This window comes from Zeus faber (genome assembly GCF_960531495.2).
Source record: "Zeus faber genome assembly, chromosome: 13".
Taxonomy (NCBI): domain Eukaryota; kingdom Metazoa; phylum Chordata; class Actinopteri; order Zeiformes; family Zeidae; genus Zeus; species Zeus faber.
In genome coordinates this window covers 14,968,136-14,991,490 of record NC_137198.1, presented here as the reverse complement: position 1 = coordinate 14,991,490, position 23,355 = coordinate 14,968,136, and the positions used below count along the sequence as shown (strand labels likewise).

The 23,355-nt window shown below is 46.1% G+C and overlaps 1 protein-coding gene across 1 annotated transcript in view; it reads left to right on the top strand.

Annotated features, from left to right (window-relative positions):
• Positions 1 to 23,238, top strand: part of cUnh14orf180 (chromosome Un C14orf180 homolog) — a gene marked incomplete at its 5' end in the record, with an annotated part of 31,454 nt that extends 8,216 nt beyond the window's left edge. The window contains 10 exons of the mRNA XM_080012014.1: positions 7,241 to 7,701; positions 8,566 to 8,596; positions 11,896 to 11,982; positions 16,997 to 17,117; positions 18,950 to 18,980; positions 19,087 to 19,195; positions 20,153 to 20,316; positions 20,578 to 20,710; positions 21,070 to 21,096; positions 21,435 to 23,238. Coding sequence (XP_079868140.1) covers positions 7,241 to 7,701; positions 8,566 to 8,596; positions 11,896 to 11,982; positions 16,997 to 17,117; positions 18,950 to 18,980; positions 19,087 to 19,195; positions 20,153 to 20,316; positions 20,578 to 20,710; positions 21,070 to 21,096; positions 21,435 to 21,640 — 1,370 coding nt within the window. The 3' untranslated portion in view covers positions 21,641 to 23,238. The remainder of the gene's footprint in view (positions 1 to 7,240; positions 7,702 to 8,565; positions 8,597 to 11,895; positions 11,983 to 16,996; positions 17,118 to 18,949; positions 18,981 to 19,086; positions 19,196 to 20,152; positions 20,317 to 20,577; positions 20,711 to 21,069; positions 21,097 to 21,434) is intronic.
• Positions 23,239 to 23,355: the final 117 nt, after the last annotated feature.

The window sequence follows — 23,355 nt, the reverse complement described above, 5'->3', positions numbered from 1 at the left end:
GTACTAGAAATGGATAAGTGCAAGGGTTGCATGCAGTGTTTTGCTTTGAAACCATCTAAATAAGAAATCATACCCTCTGAATGAGGGTAAATGGTACCCTCCATATAACTGATGCAATAATCCTTTATTACGGTAAACAAGCCCCAGTTCATTTTTTAACAATTAACGCTCCCATGCCATCAGAAAAACGCATCCTGAAATATGTGGGACAAATTTACAATATTTACCTTGAAAACAATAAAGATCATTATCTTTGTCAAGTGTGGTATGTTACATTCACTTAAGGTTAAGCTTAACCTTAATCAGAATCAGAATCGTCTTTATTGCCAAATAAATGTACACGTACAAGGAATTTGTCTTGGTGTACGGTGCATACATCAAACATAAATGTAAAACAATAAGTAAAATATATAAGAATAAAATAAGGCTGTTTTTGTATTTTGTTATTTTATTTTATTTATTTATTTATTTTAATAAAGCTGTAAAGTTTGTGCAGGAATGTGCAAATGTTTCGTCAAACAAGCATAAACTTACCCATAATGATACTGTTTTCCATGCTTTGTTTTAACACATGAAAAATGTGACCTGCATGGAGAAGTCCATCGTTGAACTGTGAAGCATCTGAATGATCCACAGGGGGGCGCTGTAGTGGAGAGGAAGATGTGAGGGCTTTCCTCAAGTGATACAGATAGCATTCTTGTTAATGAACAAAATCAAACGGATCGACATCCAAAATACATAAACAATCAAAAACAACCATTTGTATTCATGATGAACATGTGTAAAACTCTCACTGAGCATAATTTGGACATCGGGCGGAAGCGGTTTGTGAGCCTTTTCCGAATGAAACGATAATGAGGAAAGGTAATAAGGGGCCGACAGATGTAGTCATATGTTATCCAAGTTGATTTATTCTTAATGAATTTGCTGTTTACAGTTCAAGGGAAAATCTTTATTGACCAGAAAAAAAAGACTCCAGAAATGATGAACAGTGTGGAATGATGTGCAGCCGCAGGACTTGCCTTACTGTATTTACCGGGACGGTGTTCGTCAGTAAAAGCCACTGGGTCAGATAATTGAGTGAAAAGAGACAGATGGCGGCAGCATTTACTGCTGATTACACGGAGGTCATAAAGTGCCTCTCCGGGGGCCAAGCGCGTAAAAGTGATGGAGCCCGATCTTAAAAGGGCGGCTTCGAACCAGACCAGGTGTGGAAGGCGGTGCCGAGGTGTAAGTCCAGAGGGTTGGATCCGGAGGGTACGATGCACCGTGCTGGAGCTACACGTTAAGAGGACAGGCCAGGGTTTAAAAAAAAAAAAAAAAAAAAACCATCTATAGGCTCCTAAAGCTGTACAGACCACAAGGTGATAAAATCTCTCGGTTGGGTTGTGAAGAAGAACAGAGGGGCGGTGCTCTGTGTGCCGTTCGCATCCGTTGAGTTGGCACATTGTAACCAGGGGCGTAGCTGTTGTCACTCACAGCGAGGAGGGAAAATGGGAAATGGCCTGTGCCAGAGGCCCCTGGGCCGGGACGGGACTGCAAAGAGCCTCTGAATGTGCACAATGCAGTAAATATAAATAGTATTTGCTGATGCAGGGTCATGCGCTCTACTGTGAAATGTCACAAGGACATAAAAGGAGCAATGTTCTACAGCAAACCTGCTGCACCAAGCGAAATAAATTATTCCTACAAATGGTTTATTACGCCAGCTGTAAGATTTGTGGGATCATCAGAAGTAAGGGACAAAAAAAATGTACCTCAGGCCCCTGAACCCCTACGCCAGAGAACAGGCCACAACTTCAATCCATTTCTGAATATAATTGGATTTTTTATTTTATTTTTTTCGTTTGCGCTCACCGTCACTCAGTACTAATACTGTTTATTTACCACAACAAATGCATTTGACTTTGAAAGGGTTGAAATATGACATTTCTAATGCGCTGCCTTTACCCGTTTGTGTTGCAGTGCTGTGAAACAACCTTGCCACTCTCCTCCGCTCTGCATTCCGCCCGAGCGCCTCCGTGCCGTTGTTTACCATACATTCAGATTAGCCCGGTGTATCGGCTTGTCTGAAACACGGGAGCCGCGGACGCTGTTTACCGATCACGCTGATGAATTTGCAGACCAACTCGACGAGACAGGCAATCAATATTCCAATTACAGGTAGATTCTCACTCCAGCGTCATTGAGCCGTGGACATCCGTCAGTTTCTGTGTCGAAGAGAAGGTTTTCATACGCTCAAAGAGGTGAAAGCTATGATGAAAGCAGATTATCTTTAGGTTTTCCTTGACAACCGATCAAGAGGTTTGATTAAATTCCAAAAACATTTGTGATATTGATCGCAGCCACTGGACATCATTCCGCGAACATTCTTCTGACATGCATGACCACCCGCGGTATGAATGCATGATAGATTGCAGTGTGTAGGAATGTCAAACTGGCTTGATTTGTCGACGGTGTCTAGTCAGACAAATTAATCTATTGGAAAATCTAAGTAAAAGAAATCCAACCCTGTGGTGGCACGTGCAGATTCCCAGACCATTCACAATCTAAACGGAATAAAATAAAATTTTATATTTTTTTCGTGTACTCTTTTCAAAAAACAAAAACAAACACATTCTTGGAGAAGTCTCGTCCTGTAGGTTAACATGTAACATGAAACATGCAAGTTTGAGAGATTCAGTGGACCCTAAACTGAGACATTGACCTACGAACCCTGACCAGAGCCCTATATCTCAGTAATTAATAGAGCTACTAAAATAAGGTCAAGGATTTTTGTTTAACCCTTTTTAGGTTTATAATAATATAACTACCTTACCGATGAGGCCATTGCATCAAGATGCATAACAAAATGCTGCAGAATTTTAGTTTTTGTAGTTGGCTATGGTAAGGGTTTCAAACGTTTTATAAATAATTGCATAAATATGATGCAATGTATATAATAATTTGTTTTTGTTCCTGTAGAAGTCAAGTCAAGTCAAACTTTATTTATAAAGCGCATTTCATACCAGGGAAACACAATGTGCTTTACAACAAAATACAATCAAATAAAGAACATAGTTGTCAGCTGGTAATTTCAAAAGAATGGCTCCTGAAACAGCAGCAACAACAAAGGCAGCAGCAACAACAACAATACAACAAAAACAACAACGAAAAACAGCAACAAAAGCAACTACAACCACAGTAGCAACAACTGCAGCAGCAACAACAGCAACAAGAGAAAACAACTACAACAGCAGCAACAGCAACAACAACAACAGCAGCAACAGCAGCAGTGATGACAGAAACAACAGCAGCAGTGACAACAGAACCAACAGCAGCAGCAGCAGCAATAGAAGCAGCTACAGAAACAACAACAACAACAACAGCAGCAGCAATGACAACACCAGCAGCGACAACAGCAGCAACAAAAACAGCAGCAGCAGCAATTGCAGCAGCTACAGAAACAACAACAACAACAACAACAACAACAGCAGCAGCAAAGACAACACCAGCAGCAACAATAGCAGCAACAAAAGTAGCCGCAACAACAGAAACAACAACTGAAACAGCAGCAGCAACATCAACACCAGCAGCAATAACAAAAAAACAGCAGCAACAGCAACAACAACAGCAGCAACAGCAGCAGCAATGACAGAAACAACAGCAGCAGCAACAACAGAACCAACAACAATAGCAGCAACACCAGCAGCGACAACAGTGGCAGCAACAATAGCAGCAACAACAGTAGCTGCAACAACAGAAACAACAACTAAAACAGCAGCAGCACGGAAACAACAGACACAACAGAAAAAGCAGCAACAAGAGAAACAGCAGCAAAAACAACAGCAGCAACAAATGAAACAACAGAAACAACAACAACAAGCAGCAACAACCAGCAGCACCAACAAAAACAACAGCAAAAACAACTACAACAACAGCAGCAAAAATAGCAGCAACGGCAACAGCAACAACAAGCGCTAGCCAAGCCAAAGTCCACGTTCCAAAATCCGAAAAAGAGTTCAGGCGAGGGTCGAAGCCAGAAGCCACGAGTCCGTATGATATCAACCTTGTTTTAAAAAAAATGTGTTTTTTTCCGCTATGTCATGGAAGCTACACTTATAATTACTTACTTATAATCAGTTATAAATCACTAATGAATAAGTGTAATAGCAACGTCTCTGATTGGCGGAGCTCGCTGTCACCATGGAAATGATTGCAGATGCTGATATTTATATCCAGTTAAATTGTATCTATGAATGAAATTCATGCTATGGGTATGACCCTATATCCCTATTCTCACCCAACCTTGAATTTAATAGACCCATTCAATAGAGAAAAGAGAAACCAGCTTTTATTTTGTGCTAGTCAGAACCAAATTGAAAAGTCCTGGCATATGTTAGGTTTCGTCATGTTAGGTTAAGGCTTTTTGTCAATGTTTTTAGTAGTCTTGAGGTGGTGAGGATATTTTCTGAATTTACAAATTATATGAATTCACTACGGCTGCCTTTTACATCTTGAGTGTGCCTGATCTTCGCATTCTTGCCGGGAAAGGCGGACCCCGCCACCAATAATGGAAGCAGTGTATATGGGCGCCTTATACATAAAGCAATTGCATTGAAAGGCTGTTCCTTAAAATGTGACGGCTAAAAAAAAAGTATTGAATATGCGATTTTTTTTTTAACAAAACAATCTAACGGATTACCACTTAAAATAGTTTTGTTTTGGTATTTTTATGTTGTGCTTTGTAAAGTGTCTTTGAGTACTTGGAAAATCTCTCCAATGCAACGGTTACAATAAGAATTGAAATGATTGAAATTAATTATGATCATAATTCAGTAGTAGATGTAGATCAGAGTAGAGTGGCGATGGTGACGGCTTCCAGTTGACGGCCTGGCTCGTGGCCGTGATGGAATTTGTTAATCAAAACACAGTATTTGAAGTATAGGTCCACGGGAAGGGGTGTGGCCATGATTAGTCGCCCCGCCGGTTGGGTTTCCTGTCGACGAGGGCTGCTAATGCGTCCCCATCACAACTGACGTGTTCCTTTCTCGGCCCGGGCGGCTCCTAATGAGGGGAGGGGGGCCCGCTCTCTTTCAATTATGAACGGGTGGAACCGGGGTAACGACGGCCAGCCAGCGGCGCTCTACCTGAATAACGTCTGAGGCTCTGCTCCATTTATCTCCGGTGCCCCGGCTGTCCCCTATTGATGCCGACGTAAAGTGAGGAGAATCACCTGTCTGTCTGCCCCGGCACCTCGGGCCAGGAGTGTATAAAGTATCCTTGCATCAGCATAATCAGGTCCCGCAGCTTCTCTCGATGCTATTAGTCCCTAAGCCCGACGCCACAGACCACTCAAACCTCTCACAGGCCTGACCTGCCTCCGCGGGTTTCAGCAGCCATTCAAATCTGGTCCCGCTCGGCGAGTTGGAGCCGACGCTAATGTTGACCGACACCGGCCGTTTGCTCTGTGTTCCGTCGTTTATTTCCTCCCAGGAAATAACCGCTGCCGTGGTGGTGCTACGGCAGCGGTAGTAGTATGTAAGTATGGCGGATGGCCCGAGTGCACGAGTCAGGCCTCATTTATAGTCATCTGGAATCGCTTGTGGAGTCAGGTGCTGGCTACGTCTTCTCTCTCCCTCTCTCTCTCTCTCTCTCCCTCTCTCCCTCTCGTTCTTCTTTTAAGTCCCTCGGCAAAAACCACCTGGCTTGAGAATGTTTTAGAGAAACAAATGCAAATATCCAGAGGAGACGCTTCCTTAACCGCGTGTCGTCCTGAGACAGATGGAGAGGAGCGCCCCATCTACCCTAACGCTTGCAAACACACTCTGCCTTGCCTTTATCACAGCGATTCCCAACCTATGGGCCGCGAGGGTATTGCAAATAAATAATTATTAATTACAAGAAAAACGTTTTTAAATCAAAACAAAAAAAAAATCATTTCATGGTATTTTTTTACTTTTTAAACCTTCAAAAACGCATCATTATAGATCGGTTGGAACTCATGTTATGGCGTGCTACGTCCAAGCCGGACCACGGTCGACGTGCGCCTGTACATTTTTGAACTTGATAATCAAGATGGATGGTTGGCTGGCATCAGGCACACTTGAAAAGTAAAGGTGGACAAAAAGGTGCGGGAAAAGTACAGCGCTGAATATTTATCGTTGGGAAGACGAACCGTTACCGCTATGCGTGGTGTGTTCCGAGATGTTATCAAACTAAGCTCTGAAGCCACGTCAACTGCTCCGTCGCCTCGAGACAAAACATCAACAAGACGCGTCCGAGCAGCTTGAATTTTTCGATATGAAACTCAAGGAGTATCGGGGCAGGAAGAAAGTCATCGAAACGTCATGTGTGGGCTTCGAGGACGCAGATCCCGATCTATCCGACAGAGCTGTGAGATTTCCGATGCCTTTTCCCGACGACGTATCTCTGTGAGACTGGCTTTTCGGCGCTTGTGGCATCGAAGACGAAATACAGGAATAAACTGAATGTTGATCCAGATCTTCGCCTGAGACTGTCGTCCATTAAGCCAGACATCAAGCATTTGGTGTCCGCCATGCAACATCAGCCTCCTCATGAGGCGAGTAAATATTAATGTGCCCCTGTTATTGTTGGTTTTACATTACGAACGTTACTCGAAAGTTCCATAGATATGAGGTTAACCCACCTCTTTTTTTGTTTTACCACTACTGCACTTTACGTATGAGAATGCATATGATTGTTAAAATATACGTCCTCCGAGAACACACTGTTTCGCTCCCGTATTACTTCTGGTCGGATGTGGGCCGCGAGTCCGAAAAGGTTGGGAGCCGCTGCTCTATCATATTTATGAGCCACGTTATTTATTTATTTTCTGCTGACATTACTGCAGGAGAAATGCAAGCACAGCCTTTTATTCAAGCCTGCTTATTCCATCTCTGTTTTCATAATTGCTTTGCATTACTATTTCTGTTTCAGAAAAAAACACGTCACTGTGATTGGACGTGCATAATGAATTAGGCCAGTTCAAAGTGAGCGTTGTCAAAAGGTAAAGATGTTCAACTTGCCTTAGCCCAGAGTGGGGGGAGAGAGAGAGGGAGAGAGGGAGGGAGAGAGAGAGCGAGCGAGCGAGAGACTCGACTCCACAGCCTCTGTTCATTTCCTGCATGCTGAGACTACTCGCGTGATGCCTGGCTCTGCGATTGGACCGGAGCCGCGTCGTTCACAGAGAAAATCCCTCCTGACCCCCCCCCCCCCCTCTCCTCCTCTCCCGTTGCAGCGAGGAAGAGGAGGGAGAGGATTGAGTGTTTCCAGAGTGAGCCGCTGAGCCTCCCCACAGCCTGCTCCTCGCCACCTGTCCTTGACTCTGGACTGTGGACGGACGAGGAGGCTGGGACGAGGCTCACACTCCCCCTCTGTTTATGTTCAGGACAGGGCTGCGTGGCGCGGCTGTTCTTCCTCCTTTCCCTTCTCCCTCCTTCTCCGTGCCTGCCCGCGGAGCCCGGCGGAAAGAGGAGGGCTTGTCTTCGGCAGCCGGTGGAGCTCAGATGGGAGGAAGTGCCGCCTCCGGTTGGGACCGGGGGGAGGATGCTGACCGGGGGGAGGGAGGGCCTGTTTGAGCTGGGACAGCAGCTCCAGCAGCAAGGGGAGTACCAGGCCGCCCTGCACTGCTTCCTCAGCTGCCTGCTGGGGCTGACCCACGTGCAGAGCTTTACCTCCCTGCCCAACTGCCTGCACCAGGTGAGCACAGGAACACCTCTTACTCTTCCTCTTTCTCTCTCTCACAGACACACACACACACACACACACACACACACACACACACACACACACACACACACACACACACACACACACACACACACACACACGTGCCTCTGTCCCTCACTTTCTCTCTCTCTCTCTCTCTCTCTCTCTCTCTCTCTCTCTCTCTCTCTCTCTCTTTCATACATCCATACATTACGTTGATTGCATGCATTCAATTTGTCCTGCTTCCACACTACATTATATGAATGCATAACCCTGCAGACTCATTTGCATCATCACTCATTCACTCAGGATTGCACACAGAGTAACACATTGGATTCAACCTTGCTATCTCTGGGACCAATGTCAAATGTGACAGCACAGCTCCATCACAGCTTTGTCATGGTGATCCCCGTGCAGGCGAGGCTCTGACGGGAGAAACACCCGTCGCTTCAGTCCTACAAATCATGTATGATGCCGCTGCCTATGAAGCCTGGCGCATTATTCAGACACCGTATTACCATAGAAACCAATGCGAAAAATAGACCTCTCAGTGCACGGCCGAAAATAGTATAGTAGTATCATAGTACCATAGTATCTTTCAGCCATGCTTTCCTTTTTATGATACAGTAGAATCTGAGTGGGGAAATAAATTAGTGAATTAAGGAACGGCATAAACACGGACACACTTGCCCTCACGTCAGAGCACTGAAGTGCGTCCAGATGGAGGCGTGCTGCGACTGACAGCAGCATCGCTCCGTACCCCGCGCATGTAAACAACTACAAAGAACTCCGGGGAAATCAGTTGTTCGGCATTTACCCCTGTCTGACGTTTCGCTTTTCCCTTGTGATTTCCAGATTGCGGAACTCTTCATCACCGAAAAGAACTGTATCCTTCATTCTCGAGATGGGCTCGAAAAGAACCGTCAAAGCCGCAATTCTCTCTCCACAAGGCAAACATTGGAGGGTTTGACAGCATGGGAAATTCAAGCACCAGGTGGTGGTTGGTTGAACATGCCGTGTACAGTGTCCAATGGGGGGGAAGTGAGTGAAAGTCTACAACTGAGTCCTTAATAAGACTTTGTTTGAAGCTCAGTCTGTGTGTCCGTCTCTTACTGTAAGAGGATGTGTAGCTACTTATCTCCACAAAACAGGTGGGGGGGCTAATTAACCTGAATCTGCACTCCCGTGCCCCCGCTCCCCCCGCACCGCCGCCGCTTCAATGGGCTGCACGCAGCATAGAGCATAAAGATAATAGAGAAGTGTCGCGTTGCAGGATATATAACCCCCGCGGCACCACTCACAGTCACTGAGACACTCCAACACTTCACTGGGCCGGCTCATGTTATCTACCTCCGTAAGACCTCGCCCCTTCGCTATCCGTCTCCCAAAACAGGTCGATTTGCTGGGCCCCCGATGCATCAATAAGAGCATCTCGGGAGCGCTCTCAGGACGAGCCCGTCGCGGCGGGGGTTAAATCCCCACACATTGGCGTGACGCACATTCCCTGCCGTTTTAATAGATACTTCGCTCTTTTATTCATCAATAATTCTATTTTATTTACAATACACGTGGAAAGACATTTCCCCATCGATTTCACCTGACCCACAGCGGTTTTTCGTGAGCAGCATGAGAACGGAGCCGGTTGTGTTGTGGTCTTGGCGACGGCCCTAGAGGAATGGAGGTCAGGGGTCAATAGGCTGAGGCTGAGAGCAGGATGGGAACTTCGTGGTTTCACAGGACTTCTGTGGCAAAATAATTCTCTGAAGCCCTTTCACACGCCAAGTTCAGGGGTCACGGTCGGACCAAAACCATTATAAAAAAAAACTAAAAAAATAAACAATAACGACTTATCGTTGAGAAATTGTGCATATTTGCACTCCATGCTGGTGCTGTGGCTTCAGTCCATACGAACCCATTAGGGTGAAGTTGATAGTAGAATTGACGTCGGGGTTCCAGTGTGCGGTGTTCTTATCAGAGCTGCCAGTTTCTGGAGGTGACCTTCATTCAAAGCCAAAAGCACTGTTGGCCGGCAAGTGCTCATTTGATGTGTCCATTTGTCAAATAAAAGATGCACTACACTTGTTGGCAAGACTCTGTACATAAATAGCATCTATAGCTTGTAGTTTTACATCCAAAGCTTATTTTATAGTCATTTTTGATGATTTTAGGATCATTTTAGAAATCCAAGGAGCCCAAGTGGTGGCTGTATTCGTGTATTCGGGGGAGGTGTGTGTGTGTATGGGTGGGGGGGGTAGTAAAATAAGGAAACGGTGTAAAATAAAATAACCTACAGTACATGTAAAATAAAAAGGCACTGCTTTGTGCAGCGATCACAGGCGTACCATGGCTGGCACGCCGTGGCCACAGTCAGTACCGTCTGAGGGGGAGCGATCAGGGAGCACAGAGGCCTCCTTGCGGGGCTATTTTGGATTGGGGGCTATACATAAAACATTGGGGGTAAAACCCCCGACGCCCGCCCCTAACGACGCCACCGGCTGCACTTCATGACTTCTCTTTTTATTGAGCCCCCGGTGGAATTTTGCGGCACGTGGGAGCCGACGTGCCTGTGTAGGGGCCTCGCTTAATGGACACGGTCCCATTACCGGCCTGGAGGAGCGCGCCAGTCGCCAGGAGAGGAATGTGTGAGAGCCTCCCGCTGTGTCGTTGTGTTCCTGCCGCGCTAAAAATAACGGTGACCTGCAGAAGTAGCGGCCTGATCTTGGTCTAATCCTAATAATACTCACCTTGTTCCTGCCCGGAGCTGCCAGGTGGCTCAGAGACGTCAACGCAAGCATGATGTATTTGTGGTCATCCTGTTACCGCTCCCTCGAGATTCGCACAATATCAAAAATCTGCCCCCCTTTGGGGGAATTGTTTTGAATAGCCTTCAGTGTTGAACTATTCAACACAAGAGAAATCACTAATGTACTTTAACCGCAGTGTCCCGTTACCTTTATTTATCGTACATTATTGAAGGGTATTGTCTCTATTTTACCTTCAACTGATCTGTGGATCGCTATTGCATTAAATAAGGGGGGGGAAACAAATATTTGTGTTGGCGACAGAGAAAAGGAAAGTAGCTGTTGTGGTTTTCAGTTCGAGGTCAAACTAAAGGCAGAAGGGACGACAGTGTTGAATAACTAAAGCCGTTTGAACCTGTTGGACAGCTTATCGAAGAGATCCAGATTTTAAAGAACCGGCAGTGGAAACATGGGAAGGGAGGTTAAATCACTAAAGACTGGAGAGAGAGAGAGAGAGAGGGAGAGAGAGAGAGAGAGAGAGAGAGAGAGAGAGAGAGGGAGAGAGAGAGAGAGAGAGGGAGAGATCTGCTGTTAACTAGGGCATTTCGGCAGGGAGGCTCGTGCGCCTGTTTATTTTGGGCACATTCTTTATGCAAGTGATCCACAAATTTGCTTGTCACATATCAATGGTGTCACTTTGCGGCGGGATGCTTTTTCTCTCCGTACGTCGAAACAAGCAAACCGGCTATTTTTAGAGACTTTACACAGTTGGCTTTTAATGGAAACATAAACAATTATCAAACTTCTAACTAACTTAAAAAATGTGCATGCTCCCTGGAAAACTAAATTCCTTTTGAAGCTCTTTTGCAGGTAATCTACGATAAGAAGCCAGGGCCTATTTGCAGATTTGGCTCAGCACCTTGGTAACAGGTCTTCATTTTGGAATGGAATGGAATGGAATTTTGGATGAAATTCACCTCTGTTCACCTGGCAGGTTGTGGTTCGTCTATTTCTGTCAGTGTTTCAGAGTCAGTGATAATTTATTAATAAGAACATCGAGAGTCTCAGCTTCACTGAATTTTCCCGTCTCATTTGTATTGTTTGGTGTTTAAGAGGTCGTCCCTGTAAAATCCGACAAGTGCGACAAGTGTGACAAGTGCGACTAGTGCGACGAGTGCAAGTCTGCTTTGGAGCGTCAGGACCGGAATGTTCTCCATAGGTCACATTAAGGAGCGTGAGAGAAAACGTGCGCGCGTGCACGCACACACACACACACACACACACACACACACACACACACACACACACACACACACACACACACACACACACACACATAAACACACAAACACACTCAAACGCTGTAACCGAGCCAGTGGGCAAGGCTGTTTTTAGCAGCAACAAATGACCGATGCCATCGCGATCCTTCACTGCATATAAACAGATGGGAAGGCGCTCCAGTTCATCCAGGCTGAGAAAATGTTCTACGAGGTGGCACTGATTGAGCTCACGGCGCTGCAGGGAAGCACAGGCAAGTACGCAGGCATTTCTGCAATTTCTCTGGATGTTTCGTTGATCGTATCGTAAGGAAACTGCATGGCATGACTCTGTTGGGAACTCGTGAACTTCGTGTGTGGGATTGTGCAAACCCGTGTTTGTGTTTTCACTTCTCCATGTTGGCTCATTTTAGAAGGTTTGCATGGGACAAAACCTCCCTAGCAACCCAGTGGCTAATGGTAAATGACTGTGGCTGTACTGGGAAGCTCCCAGATGGGATGTGTACACAATCCAATCTTTGTACAATGTTTACAAAACATGAAATATCTCACTTCTAAATATCAAAATAAACCACCAAATACTGCTGCTACCGAAAATATCTATCCGAATAAAATACATTAAGCTAAGCATGGTTTAATTATCATAAAATATTCAAAAGGAACACTGTTGCCCAATTAAAGTTAGCTTTTTGAACATCAGATTAAGTTCTATGATGTTCTTGAAATGACACCAAATTAATTATTCTTTAACTATTTATTGTTTATTTTTGTGGGCTGTATCGAATGTCGTTGCTGATTCAACTACAAGAGAAAACGGGTTAATTGCCCCGTCAGATCCTTTCCTGGTGCTTTGTTTTCAGCTGTTGATGATGTCTGAACCTTATCCATCACAGTTCAGTTCCACCCCACCCTCCTCCTCGCACAGAGTGTGTGTGTGTGTGTGTGTGTGTGTGTGTGTGTGTGTGTGTGTGTGTGTGTGTGTGTGTGTGTGTGTTGTGTTGTCGTCTCCGGAGAGCGCCAACTTGACACGGTGGAGAGGCTTGGGTTTATCCAGAGAACCGGAGAGCGATGCCGTGTGGAGCTAAGGTCCTGGTAGGGTCACCCGCGGCAGTAAGGTTGAGGGGGAGGGCACAGAGGAAGCGTGATCAAACCAAGTCCTCAACGGCAGAAAGGTCGGAAGATGGTGACTGGGAGGAATGCCACAACGGTCGCAAAGGTGGAGGAAAGCTGCAGTAAAGAAGGGCGTCCAATTGTCTTGGCCATTGGACCCTGGCCTGCTCTATGTCAAGGACCGTGTGGAGGCTGCCTGTGCACCAGTCTCCCATTCAGTGGGTTCACCTTGAACACCTTCAACATTGGAGCCTGGAATGTACAAACACTTATGGATAGTGCCTCCAGCGATCGACCTGAAAGAAGATCTGCAATCATTGCCAGGGAGCGAAAAGGTTCAAGAAATACCCTGTTCTGGAAGGGAAGGCTGATGAACCCATCACAAACTGGCAGATGACACACCTGAATACTGTACATCTAAATCTCCAGTAGGCATTATTGAGCGCTTCTTGACCCTACGCCTGAGGCTTTCGAATAGCCACTGCTGTAAGTGTCTATGCAACAACACTGGATCACGGGATGAAGATAAGGAGACCTTGATAATGTCGCTCTGGACCGGGTTCTATCGAATATCCTAAAGGAAGACAAGATCCTCCTACTCGGGGACTTCAATGCCAAGGGAACATGAACTTGTAATCACAAATACACTGTTTCGCCAGAGAAACAAGGTCAAAACCTCCTGGATGTATCCCCGATATGCAACATCTCCACATCCTACTTGAGAAACTCCCAAAACAATATCCTGAGGGTGTTGAAAAACACTGGAATGCTCTGACGACCACAATACTCGAGACCAGCAGGGACACCATTGGCTTCAAGACCAGAAAACATCAGTACTGGTTTGATGAAAACTATACCAAAAGAGAGTAAGAGTAGAGTAGAAGATCTGAAAGATGCCAAAAGAAAGTATTTTGCTCTTGGCAGAATGACATTAATTGTACAGCCAAAAGACAGGCCCACTCCAGGGCAAAGACAAATGTCCAGAGCAGGGTGAGAGAGCTGAAAAACAAAGGGTGGACAGAGAAGGCCCTGAAAATCCAGCGGCTTGCTGACTCAGATGATACCAGGCTTTTCTTCAGTGCCATCAAGGCTATGTATGCACCCAGCAAGCAAGACCTAAATCCCCACTGCTCCAAGGAAGGACAAACGCTGATGAAGAACAATGTTGACATCAGCTCCAGGTGGCAAGACCAATTCCAAGAGCTCTTGAATCAAAACACTACAGTTGAGATGGAAAACCATCAATCATATACTTTAGCAACCCATCATGGAGCCCATGGGTAACTCCCCCCAGCAAAATTGAGGGCCTGGTTTATCAGGAAACTCAGCAATAATTAGGCCTCTGGACCTTAAGGGATCCCCACAGAAATCCTCAAAGAAGGCTGTCCAGAACTCTTTTGGCACATCCACAATCTGCTTGGTAAGATCTGCATAAGGAGGAAATCCCTGCTTACTGCTGTACATGGCATCCATTCACCTTACAAAGGCCTTTGACTCTGTGAACGTGCTGCCCTCTGGTGTGCCCTCTGCAAGATCGGATGCCCAGACAAGTATCTCAATATCTTGCATCTCCTGCACGAGGACATTACTGCAAAGATATTTGGTAATCGTGGCTCTGAAACAGCCCCCTTCGGAGTGGACACTGGTGTCAAGCAGGACTGCATCATTGTACCAACCCTGTTTGCCATTGCGGCCATCCTCCACCTCACCAGCCAAAATCTACCTGAGGGAGTCAAACTCAGGACTGTACAGGATCGATGGCGGGCTTTTCAACCTCAACGGGTTTAAGGCAAAAAGCAAGGTGCTCACCTCAACCATCAATGGAGCTCTAGTATGCAGATGACAACGCCCCAGTTGCTCACTCTGCAGTGGACTTCCAGAGCTTCTTGATTGCCTTTGCCAGAGCTTATCGACTCCTGGGATTTGATCTAAATTTCAAGAATACTCAGATTTTACACCAACCAGCACCTGACGAATCTTCCCAAGCCCTCACAATCCGTAAGAACAACATCATCTTGGAGAATGAGGATCACTTTGCTTGCCTTAGCAGCTGTCATTGATGCCGAAATTCACCACCATATAGGGTCTGCCAGTGGGGCTTTTGCTAGGCTAAAGAAGAGAGTATTCGAGGATTGGTATATCCAGACCAAGACCAAACTCCTTGTCCATCAAGCTGTAGTTCTGCCGTCCCTGCTTTATGGGCCGAATGCTGGACTATCTACAGCAGACATGAAAGCCCTGGGGCAGAACCACCAGCGATTCCTCGTAAGATCCTTAGGATTAGCTGGGAAGATAGATGAACTAATGTCAGTGTCTTGAAGGAAGCCAACATCCCCAGCATCACCACAACCATCAGCCGACACCAGTTACGACAGATGGGCCGAGTTATATGCATGCCAAATACCATCCTACCAAAACAAATGCTTTACAGGCAACTGAAGGAAGGGTAACGCACCCAAGGGGTACAGAAAAAAGCGGTACAAGGAGAACATCAAACCCACCTGAGAAAGTGTTGCTTCAACCTCAACAACTGGGAGGAGGTGGCTCTCAACAGAAAGCGGTGGTGCCATGCCTTCATGATCTATGAAGGCATGGCACAGCACAGCAGGAAAAGGACCTCCACGGGCCACAGAACAAATGAGCCGACAAAAAAAGGAGTGATCCACCACCAAAACAGCTCCTCCAAATATCACTACCATGACAACCATCCACAAATACCCCCAATGCAACAGAACTTGTGGATCAGGGATCGGCTTCTACAGTCATCTGTAGACCCACAAACGACCAGCTCCACCAGCAGGAGCACATTCATACTCAACTTGAGTGATCGCAGATGATGGTGTGTGTGTGGTGCAGTCTACCTCCCTCCTGTCTTTTTGTTCCCCGGTATGGCCAGATGAATCATTAGAGGTGGAGTTTGGGAGATGGGGGTGGGGAAGTTTTTTTTTGTTTTTTTTTAAATACCAAACAACAGTATTTAGAAACAATTATTTTTATTAAGTTACATGGACATTTTTGAATACTGCCTCTGGCTCTGAGCCTTCTGCATGTGTACGTGCCATGCCGAGGGTGTGTTCAGCAAATGTTCCCTGGGTAAATAATTAGTAAATATTACATCCAGCCTTGTCATAATCTGAGTCAACGAACTTGTGGTTATCTGCGGTAACCTATAATCTAATACACTGTAATATATGACAGGACAAAGTGTATGTGTGTGTGTGTGTGTGTGTGTGTGTGTGTGTGTCACTCCAGAGACCCGTTCGTGTCCTCATTAAGGCCAAATGAATTTGACCTAGGTCCATTTTCATTTGCTCCGAACCCGAACCAGAGCTCTGAGCGAGGATCAGTCATTCATCACCCACTCCGCCACCTTTTCCCCCCTCTGCTGCTGAGGCAGCAGCCCAGCGGTGCGTGGGCAGAGTGAGGGAGCTCGGGGCCAACGTAGTAAAAGAAAAATGGCCACACTTGGCATTATTTCATCAGGAGGTGTACGGAGGCCCTGATTCAGCACTCAGTCCGATTGGATTCTGGTGCTCCTTCTCCCAGGCGGCATTGGCACCAACAGTGGTCCACAAACTTGTTCAATTTCTCAAAACAACATTTGGAAAATCTCCTTTGTTTTTTTTAAATTCATTTACATAGTGTACACTAGTTTAGTTTAGTTTCCATGACATACAGTTTTAAATTATTTTGCAGATTTCTTTTAGTACAGTCACGGACTTAGTCATAGTCATGGAAGAGCGGACTGTTGTGTTTTTATGCGTATGTTCATGTACCTGTCCCCGTTCAGGTGTGTGTGTGTGTGTGTTTCCACATGTGTGGGTGTGTGTGTGTGTGTCTGTTTGTCTTTTCGTCTCCGGGGGCGTGGCATAGTGTGTTGTTTGCCTCCCACCCCTGTCCTTATCTGTGCTCTTTTGTCTCCAGCCTCCAGTCGGCCTCACTCTGGTGTTTAAGCCTCACTTGAATCTCCGCTTGTGCTCCTCAGCTGACAGGCTGACAGGCACATTGGCAGATCTCCAGGCCTTTTGGGATTTGTAACTTTCCTCCACTTTATCTGGAGGCAGAGGGACACGGAGAGTGTGGAGAGGTGGCGAGCGGAGCCCGAGGGCTTTGTTTGTCCAGCTGACGGTGGCTCCATGCCCTGCGTGTGTGTCACAGGGCCCCACGAGGAGGCGACGCTGGGCTCGGCGGGATGGACCACGCCGGAGGAGCTTTCGGACCAGGCTTCCCAGGCTCAGCACCTCGAGCGGCTGGCCCAGCTCTGCATCATGAGCAAACGGTAGGAGGAATGTACCTCATGACACTGCCGGAGGAATAGCTTCTCTTATCTGCTACGCTTTCTAATGGCACAATGCAGCTACGGCTTAAAAAAAGGCTCCTGCCAGTCGTAGTGAGTTCCTGCATACAGGGATTAGGACGGCCGAGGACGCTTTTATTTAACAGAATGTGTTATATGAAACATGTATGTATTATGTATCATGTATTATATGAAACAATGCGAAAGCAGCAACGTGTGGTTTATTCCATCTCTGTCTTTGGTTGTAATGATTCATCTTGTCTGTCTTAAACAACAGCTGCATAATGTAAAATAACACACGGCTAGCACCTTTTTTTCTGAGATCGGGGTTTGGTAAAATCCAAATGCTTTCATTGCCGCATAAGCAATGTGATATATGTTGTTCGGTAGGTAAAGGTGATTTCCTTGTAATTTGCCTCATGTGGTGTATTCCTTGTTGTGTTGGCTCCATGGATGGATGCACATGTACTTGCATGAACAAACAAAAACATACCTCCCCTCTCTACCCAAGTGGGAACATGTTTCACTATTACTGCTATTAACTTCGGCAATGGGTGTTTTTACACCCGACCGTCAAGGCATTAGTAAAGAATTTAATTCCCTCTTGTGATTTGGAGGAAAGAGACACCGCAGCCTACGTATGTTAAAAGCGGGGCCGGGTGAAGACCTTAACTGGATCTTGTGTCTCCTGTTGCAGGGGTACTTTGTTAGGACAGAGCATGCACACATTTTGTGGGCCTCTGTTGTCATTGTTGGGATAAGTCCATTTAACCTGATTGCCTGGAAGGGTGACGGAGGTGGGAGGCTTATTAGGTGGATGGTTTGGTACATGGAGGCGAGGAGCCTTGGGAGGATACTCATTGTTTATGACTGCACCCGGGGGGCTTAGGTCTGAGCAAACAAGGACAAGGAGGAATTTGACCCCGCACAACCTTCCCTCTGGAGTTTGTAGAAAAGGAACTGATGGGGGGAAAAATGCTTTTAATACCGCGTTGCTAAGTCCAAGTGCTCCCACAATCGGTTCCGGTCCTCGACTTTTCTCTACCCTAGGCAGGAAGTTTTTATGCGTCCTGAATCTTTCAACAATGTGGTAGGAAGTCCTTTGGGCCGGTGAAGGGCTTTGCTGTCCTCGCTGATCCAGTGTCCCCTGAGAATCTTCTAAAGTGCAAACCGACACTCGGCCATTACTTATTAAAGCCGAGTGTGGCTTGGAACAGTGATGCCGACATCTGTCACACTAAACATAGCCCGCTCTGCATGTACATCCGAACGCACACGTGAGGGTGAGGAATGCCCTCATCTGGCCCCGGCCCGTCGGCGGACACGAGCTACGCACCCGCCGGCGTGCCCAAAAAATGTGCCGCAGCGTGTTCACCTGGCTTAACACCTTTAGGGAAAGTGTTGTGAGGGCATGGCGCAGTAAACCAACCTGTGAGGGCCATGCCCCTGTAATGCACCCCGCGGGCATAATGGGAACAGTGGGTTCTGGCAGCCACGGCAGGTTTCCACTGCTTCCAGTCCCTCTCCAATCAATGCACGCCGTGTTTGGATTTGTCTACCTGCCGTGCCCCGCACACTGAAATGGATCCGCTCCCCTGACAATGCAGCATGCCTCACTAAGCTTGATTAAGGTTGCCCATTGTTATCTTCCCTGCAAATATTTATTTGTGTGTTAAAATGGAACGAGCCTTCACCCTCTGCTAACCTGGGTGTATTCTTTTGAATTATTTCAGTGCTTGTCAATGAGTGTCTGATGTTCTGACTTGACATTTTCGAATAAGCAATTAAATATACACACGTTCCCTTCTTTTCAGGCCCCATCTTGCTTTGGAATACAGTGGGAAGGTATCTATCTTTTTATTTTTAGTTTTCTTAGTATTGGAATCCCGGCATTTCAGCTTCAAAGGGCAACGCGTTTTTAGGCCTGACACATTTTAATGTCTTTACTCAGGCCACCAAGATTCACCAGAGGGCCTTTGGAAACGATCACCCAATTACAGCCCGGAGTCTGGAGCTGTTGGCCACTGTTTACGCTGAGATTGGCAAGACGGAGTATTCAGGTAAACAGTGTCCGGGTCGATAACAAAGTGTGGAAAATTAAACAACCGTGTCTGCCCCTGCCGTCAGAAATCTGTGAAACTACAGTCGAGTCAAACACAGCCGTTAGATAAGACAAGCGACGCTTAACAGCCGGTTGGATATTCCTTTTAAAACGGGATAATTTACTACTGTTGACGTTGTATCCGAGGGTGCGGACCTCGCTGCCAAATTTGCACAAGCAAGGTCTCCTGGAGCGAGACCAAAGCAGAGCAGCAACGTTCCGCCCCTGAACGAGGGAGCACGCAGCACACAATGCACTCCAAGCCATTAGTGCATCCAACAATGCACTGATGGGGCTTGTAATGCAATTGCACATTAAAGTGGTGTTATATATAGCCGATGACCAATATATAGCCCAAAACAGTAGTTGTGTGGTTTTAACAGTGCCAGGCTGCTGTTTTATCATATTCATCCTTAGTTTTCACCGCAAAAAAAAAAGGCCTGTTTCTGAAACCATGGCTCAAGTCTGGTTCACTGTGAGAAGCAGAGAAGAAGAAGCTTCACTCTGTAAGGAATGAAGAAACGTGTAGTTCACCGAATACGTAAACATATTTTCCATCTGAGAGGGTGATGATAGAAGCTTCTTCATGTATTTGCGTTGCATTTATCGCTACATACTGTTTATACTGGACGGTGAGACACGTTTCCTCTACAAGAGTGTTCAGTGTTACGCAACTGAACTGTTTTTTTCCACTGTTAGTCCAAGTACACTTCTGTGATACATCCAATCTCAGACGACGTTTTGTGGTTCGCTGACTTGAAACATTATCGCGATAATATATTTAATATTAATTTGATAATATTTTTATCACAAACTCTCGGCAACCTAGTCTGCAGGTGGACTCGATACCAAACAAAAACCAGGAGCTCGTGATCATTTATGTCCTCGTGCTGAACCTTATTGGCTCTCCTCCCAGACTCCCTGGGTCAGTGCGTGTCCACGCTGTCCAAGCGCTTTGCTGCCGCCGACTCCTTCAGGGACACCGTCCACAGTCTTCCACACGCCCACCGGGAGAAACGCTCCGAGGTCCGCCACAGGAAGGACCCCCATCACCCACAGGAGGACACGGCGACGCCTAAGGTACAGAGCCTTCGTATTCGTGCAGATTTCGTGCATCAAAGCTGTCATGATCTGGAAATTGGTGATGAACCATTAAATTGACTCTTTTTGTTCATTTCATCTCTGCCTGTTGCAGAACAGCTGTCGATTAACGTTGAACATTAGAAAGTAAAAGTCGAATTAGATGGTTAATTTTCCTTGACCCTCGATGATTTCGCTTTGACTGTTATCCCAAAATGTGCCCGGATTCATCCGAAACCAACCACCTGATCGTCCATAAAGGTCATCAACGGTAAAGTGCCCAACTCAATACTGAAGAGGCCCAGCCCCAGCTGTGGCTCAGACACAGACCCAACCTACAGACGGAAGGGGGAGCGGCGGGTGCGATTCAGGGAGCCAGAGACCATCATATACGGTGAGAGATGACACATAATCGATCATAGAAACACATTTTAGCTTGACCCTTGACCCTCGGGCTATCATTGTAAAGTGTCACACAAGGGAAGAAATGAAGGTCTATTGTGCACGTCGGTATGCCCAGAGAGAAACTGCTCCCCTCTGGTGTAGCCTATCAACCTCAGCTTTGCATTTACAGACTGATACAAGCTTGAGGCACAGCTTAACACACTTAACCTTACAGTACACAGGACCTGAGTATCATTATGAATCCACTGACCGGTCCAGCGGCCATGTGTGGCTGCTGGCTGTGAGGTGACTGCTGTCTCAATGCAGCTGACTTATGCTGACCCGAGGCCTTTTTGTCGGTTTTCACAGACATTCCATACTTTGACTGTTTAGGTGGTAAGTCCGTGTAAAAAGTGCTTATTGTGCATGAAGAGAGAATCGACTACACTGCCTATGATTACTACAACATTATTGTGTCTTCCTGCATGTGAAAGTGCATCAGGAGAAAGTACAAAAACCCGGGGCATGATTTAATTTGTGACTGTTTGTTACTCTAACATTGCTGCCCACTAGTGTATGAGTTCCAGAGTATCACATAAGCCCAGCGTCTAACTTTGTTTGAGCACTAAGAGCACTGCTTGTCTAACAACGCATTTACTTACTGCAGTGCGTTTACAACCAGAAAACCACCAACCTCTGGCTCTAAAAACCCCAATTGTTGTATTTGGCTGCAGCCTATGAGACGACACCCGTGCGGCCGCACCTCGCACTCTTCACCTGCCTGTTCCTGCTGATGTCGCTGCTGGGCGTGGCCATGTACTGCACGGACCGCAGGCGCCCCCAGCGGGTGTGCGAGGAGCTGGAGGCGTCGCTGGCCGTCTACCTGCTGCACATGAAGCAGCTGCTGTGGGGCTGCTGGATATGGCTGACCATGCAGTGACCGAGACCAAATGCAGGGGGCGACGGGGAGCATTATTTCATATTTTTCAGGCGCCACTTTTACTATTCTCACAGGACGTCCGAGCCTGCAAACACCTCAGCCCTTTGGCAGGACGCCATGCGTTATCCACGGTCTCGGCGTGAACGTGACGTTCATGAACTGCTCTCAGCGACGCCGGGGGGAACATGGATTCACAGAAACATGTAGCCGTCATGCCTGTATGTACATTTAAGTATGTCGTGGGTGGGCCACACTTGTTTTAATTTCCAAGTACATTTTGCACATCTGCAAGGTGGATGCTCACATGATGCTTACCTAATCACAACCATTTGGTTACCAGGGGGTTTTGCTACAATCTATAGTATGCGAGTGAATGTTACCGTGGAATGCAAATATTTATTTTATTACAGTGCTATGTCATGTGCATATTTAATATGTCACAGCACTGAATGTGTATATATGGCTCTAATAAGGACTATCACAATACTCAGCCTTGAAACTGTACATAAATGAATCTTGCACCGTCTGGAAATTGCTTTGAACCTGCACATTTTAGACTAATGAAAGGCCAAACGTAAAAGAAAAGAATTCCATTGGCGTCTTCGAAAGACAATGCCGCGACTCTTCACAGGTTGAACGACTAAATGACAGAAAGGCACCGGATTTTGTACCGTACGAATATCACCAAATAGACTTGACGATACTGGACCTGCAGCACAGCAGTTAAATCCTCTCTTGTAAAGGTCCAGTGGAATTTGCTCCAACTGAATGAATGCTGCTGCTTTTCAGTGTTTCCTCTTTATAACCGCTCCGATGCCACCGACGCTTATCCTCTATCCCCAGAAGCTATTCTTGTACCGTACGTCTGCTTCTACTCAAAATGTCCAACTTTCGATCGTTTCAAAATTTTTTAAAGGGTTTTTGTTACCTCTTGCATTTCTAGTTTGAAAAGTTTTCACTATTCAGGTTTTAATCTTGATGTCAAAAGAGCTTTAGATCATTTGGGGGAGGGGGGCATGGTGGGTGATTTTGAAACCTTTATGGAAAACTAAGAATAAAAAAAAAATATATATACTTTTCCAGAAAGGTTGATTGGAATGAGGCCAAACGCAGACACAACACGGACGCATTCTTCTCATCGCTGAGTTCCTCCACAGGGAGAATAATTAAATGCAGAATCCCTGAATCCACCAAGGACGCGACACAGACCTCTCGATTTGAGCAATAACGCACATTGCATCGTTTCCAGTCAAAACCTTTTCTTTATATAACAGGTTTCAGGTAGAACATGTGGATTCATGGTGAGTTTGAAGGTCCTGAAGTCACAGCAATAAAAGGCTCACGACGCCTGCGATTTGGAGGGAAGCGCTCCGCCCCTGCACCGTCAAACTGAGTCGTTACTAGCAATAAGACTTTGCCCGGTTAATGTCTTGTATATGCACCTTTTGGTTAGTGACTACATTTTATGGCTGTCCAAACATTATACGGTCACTTTGGAAGAAGTGCCTTTTTTAGGAGGTTTGCTTAGTTCAATACATTTTTTTTTTTTTTTTTTTTTTTATGATTTCAATTATTTTGAATAAAACTGTCATTGCATACCAAAAGTGAAACACTGAAGAATTGTTTTATTTTCCTTACACACACACACACGCGTCCTGAAAGTGTATGTCTGTGTGATTGTGCTGCTCCACAGCGAGAGCCGTGAAGTAAAAAAA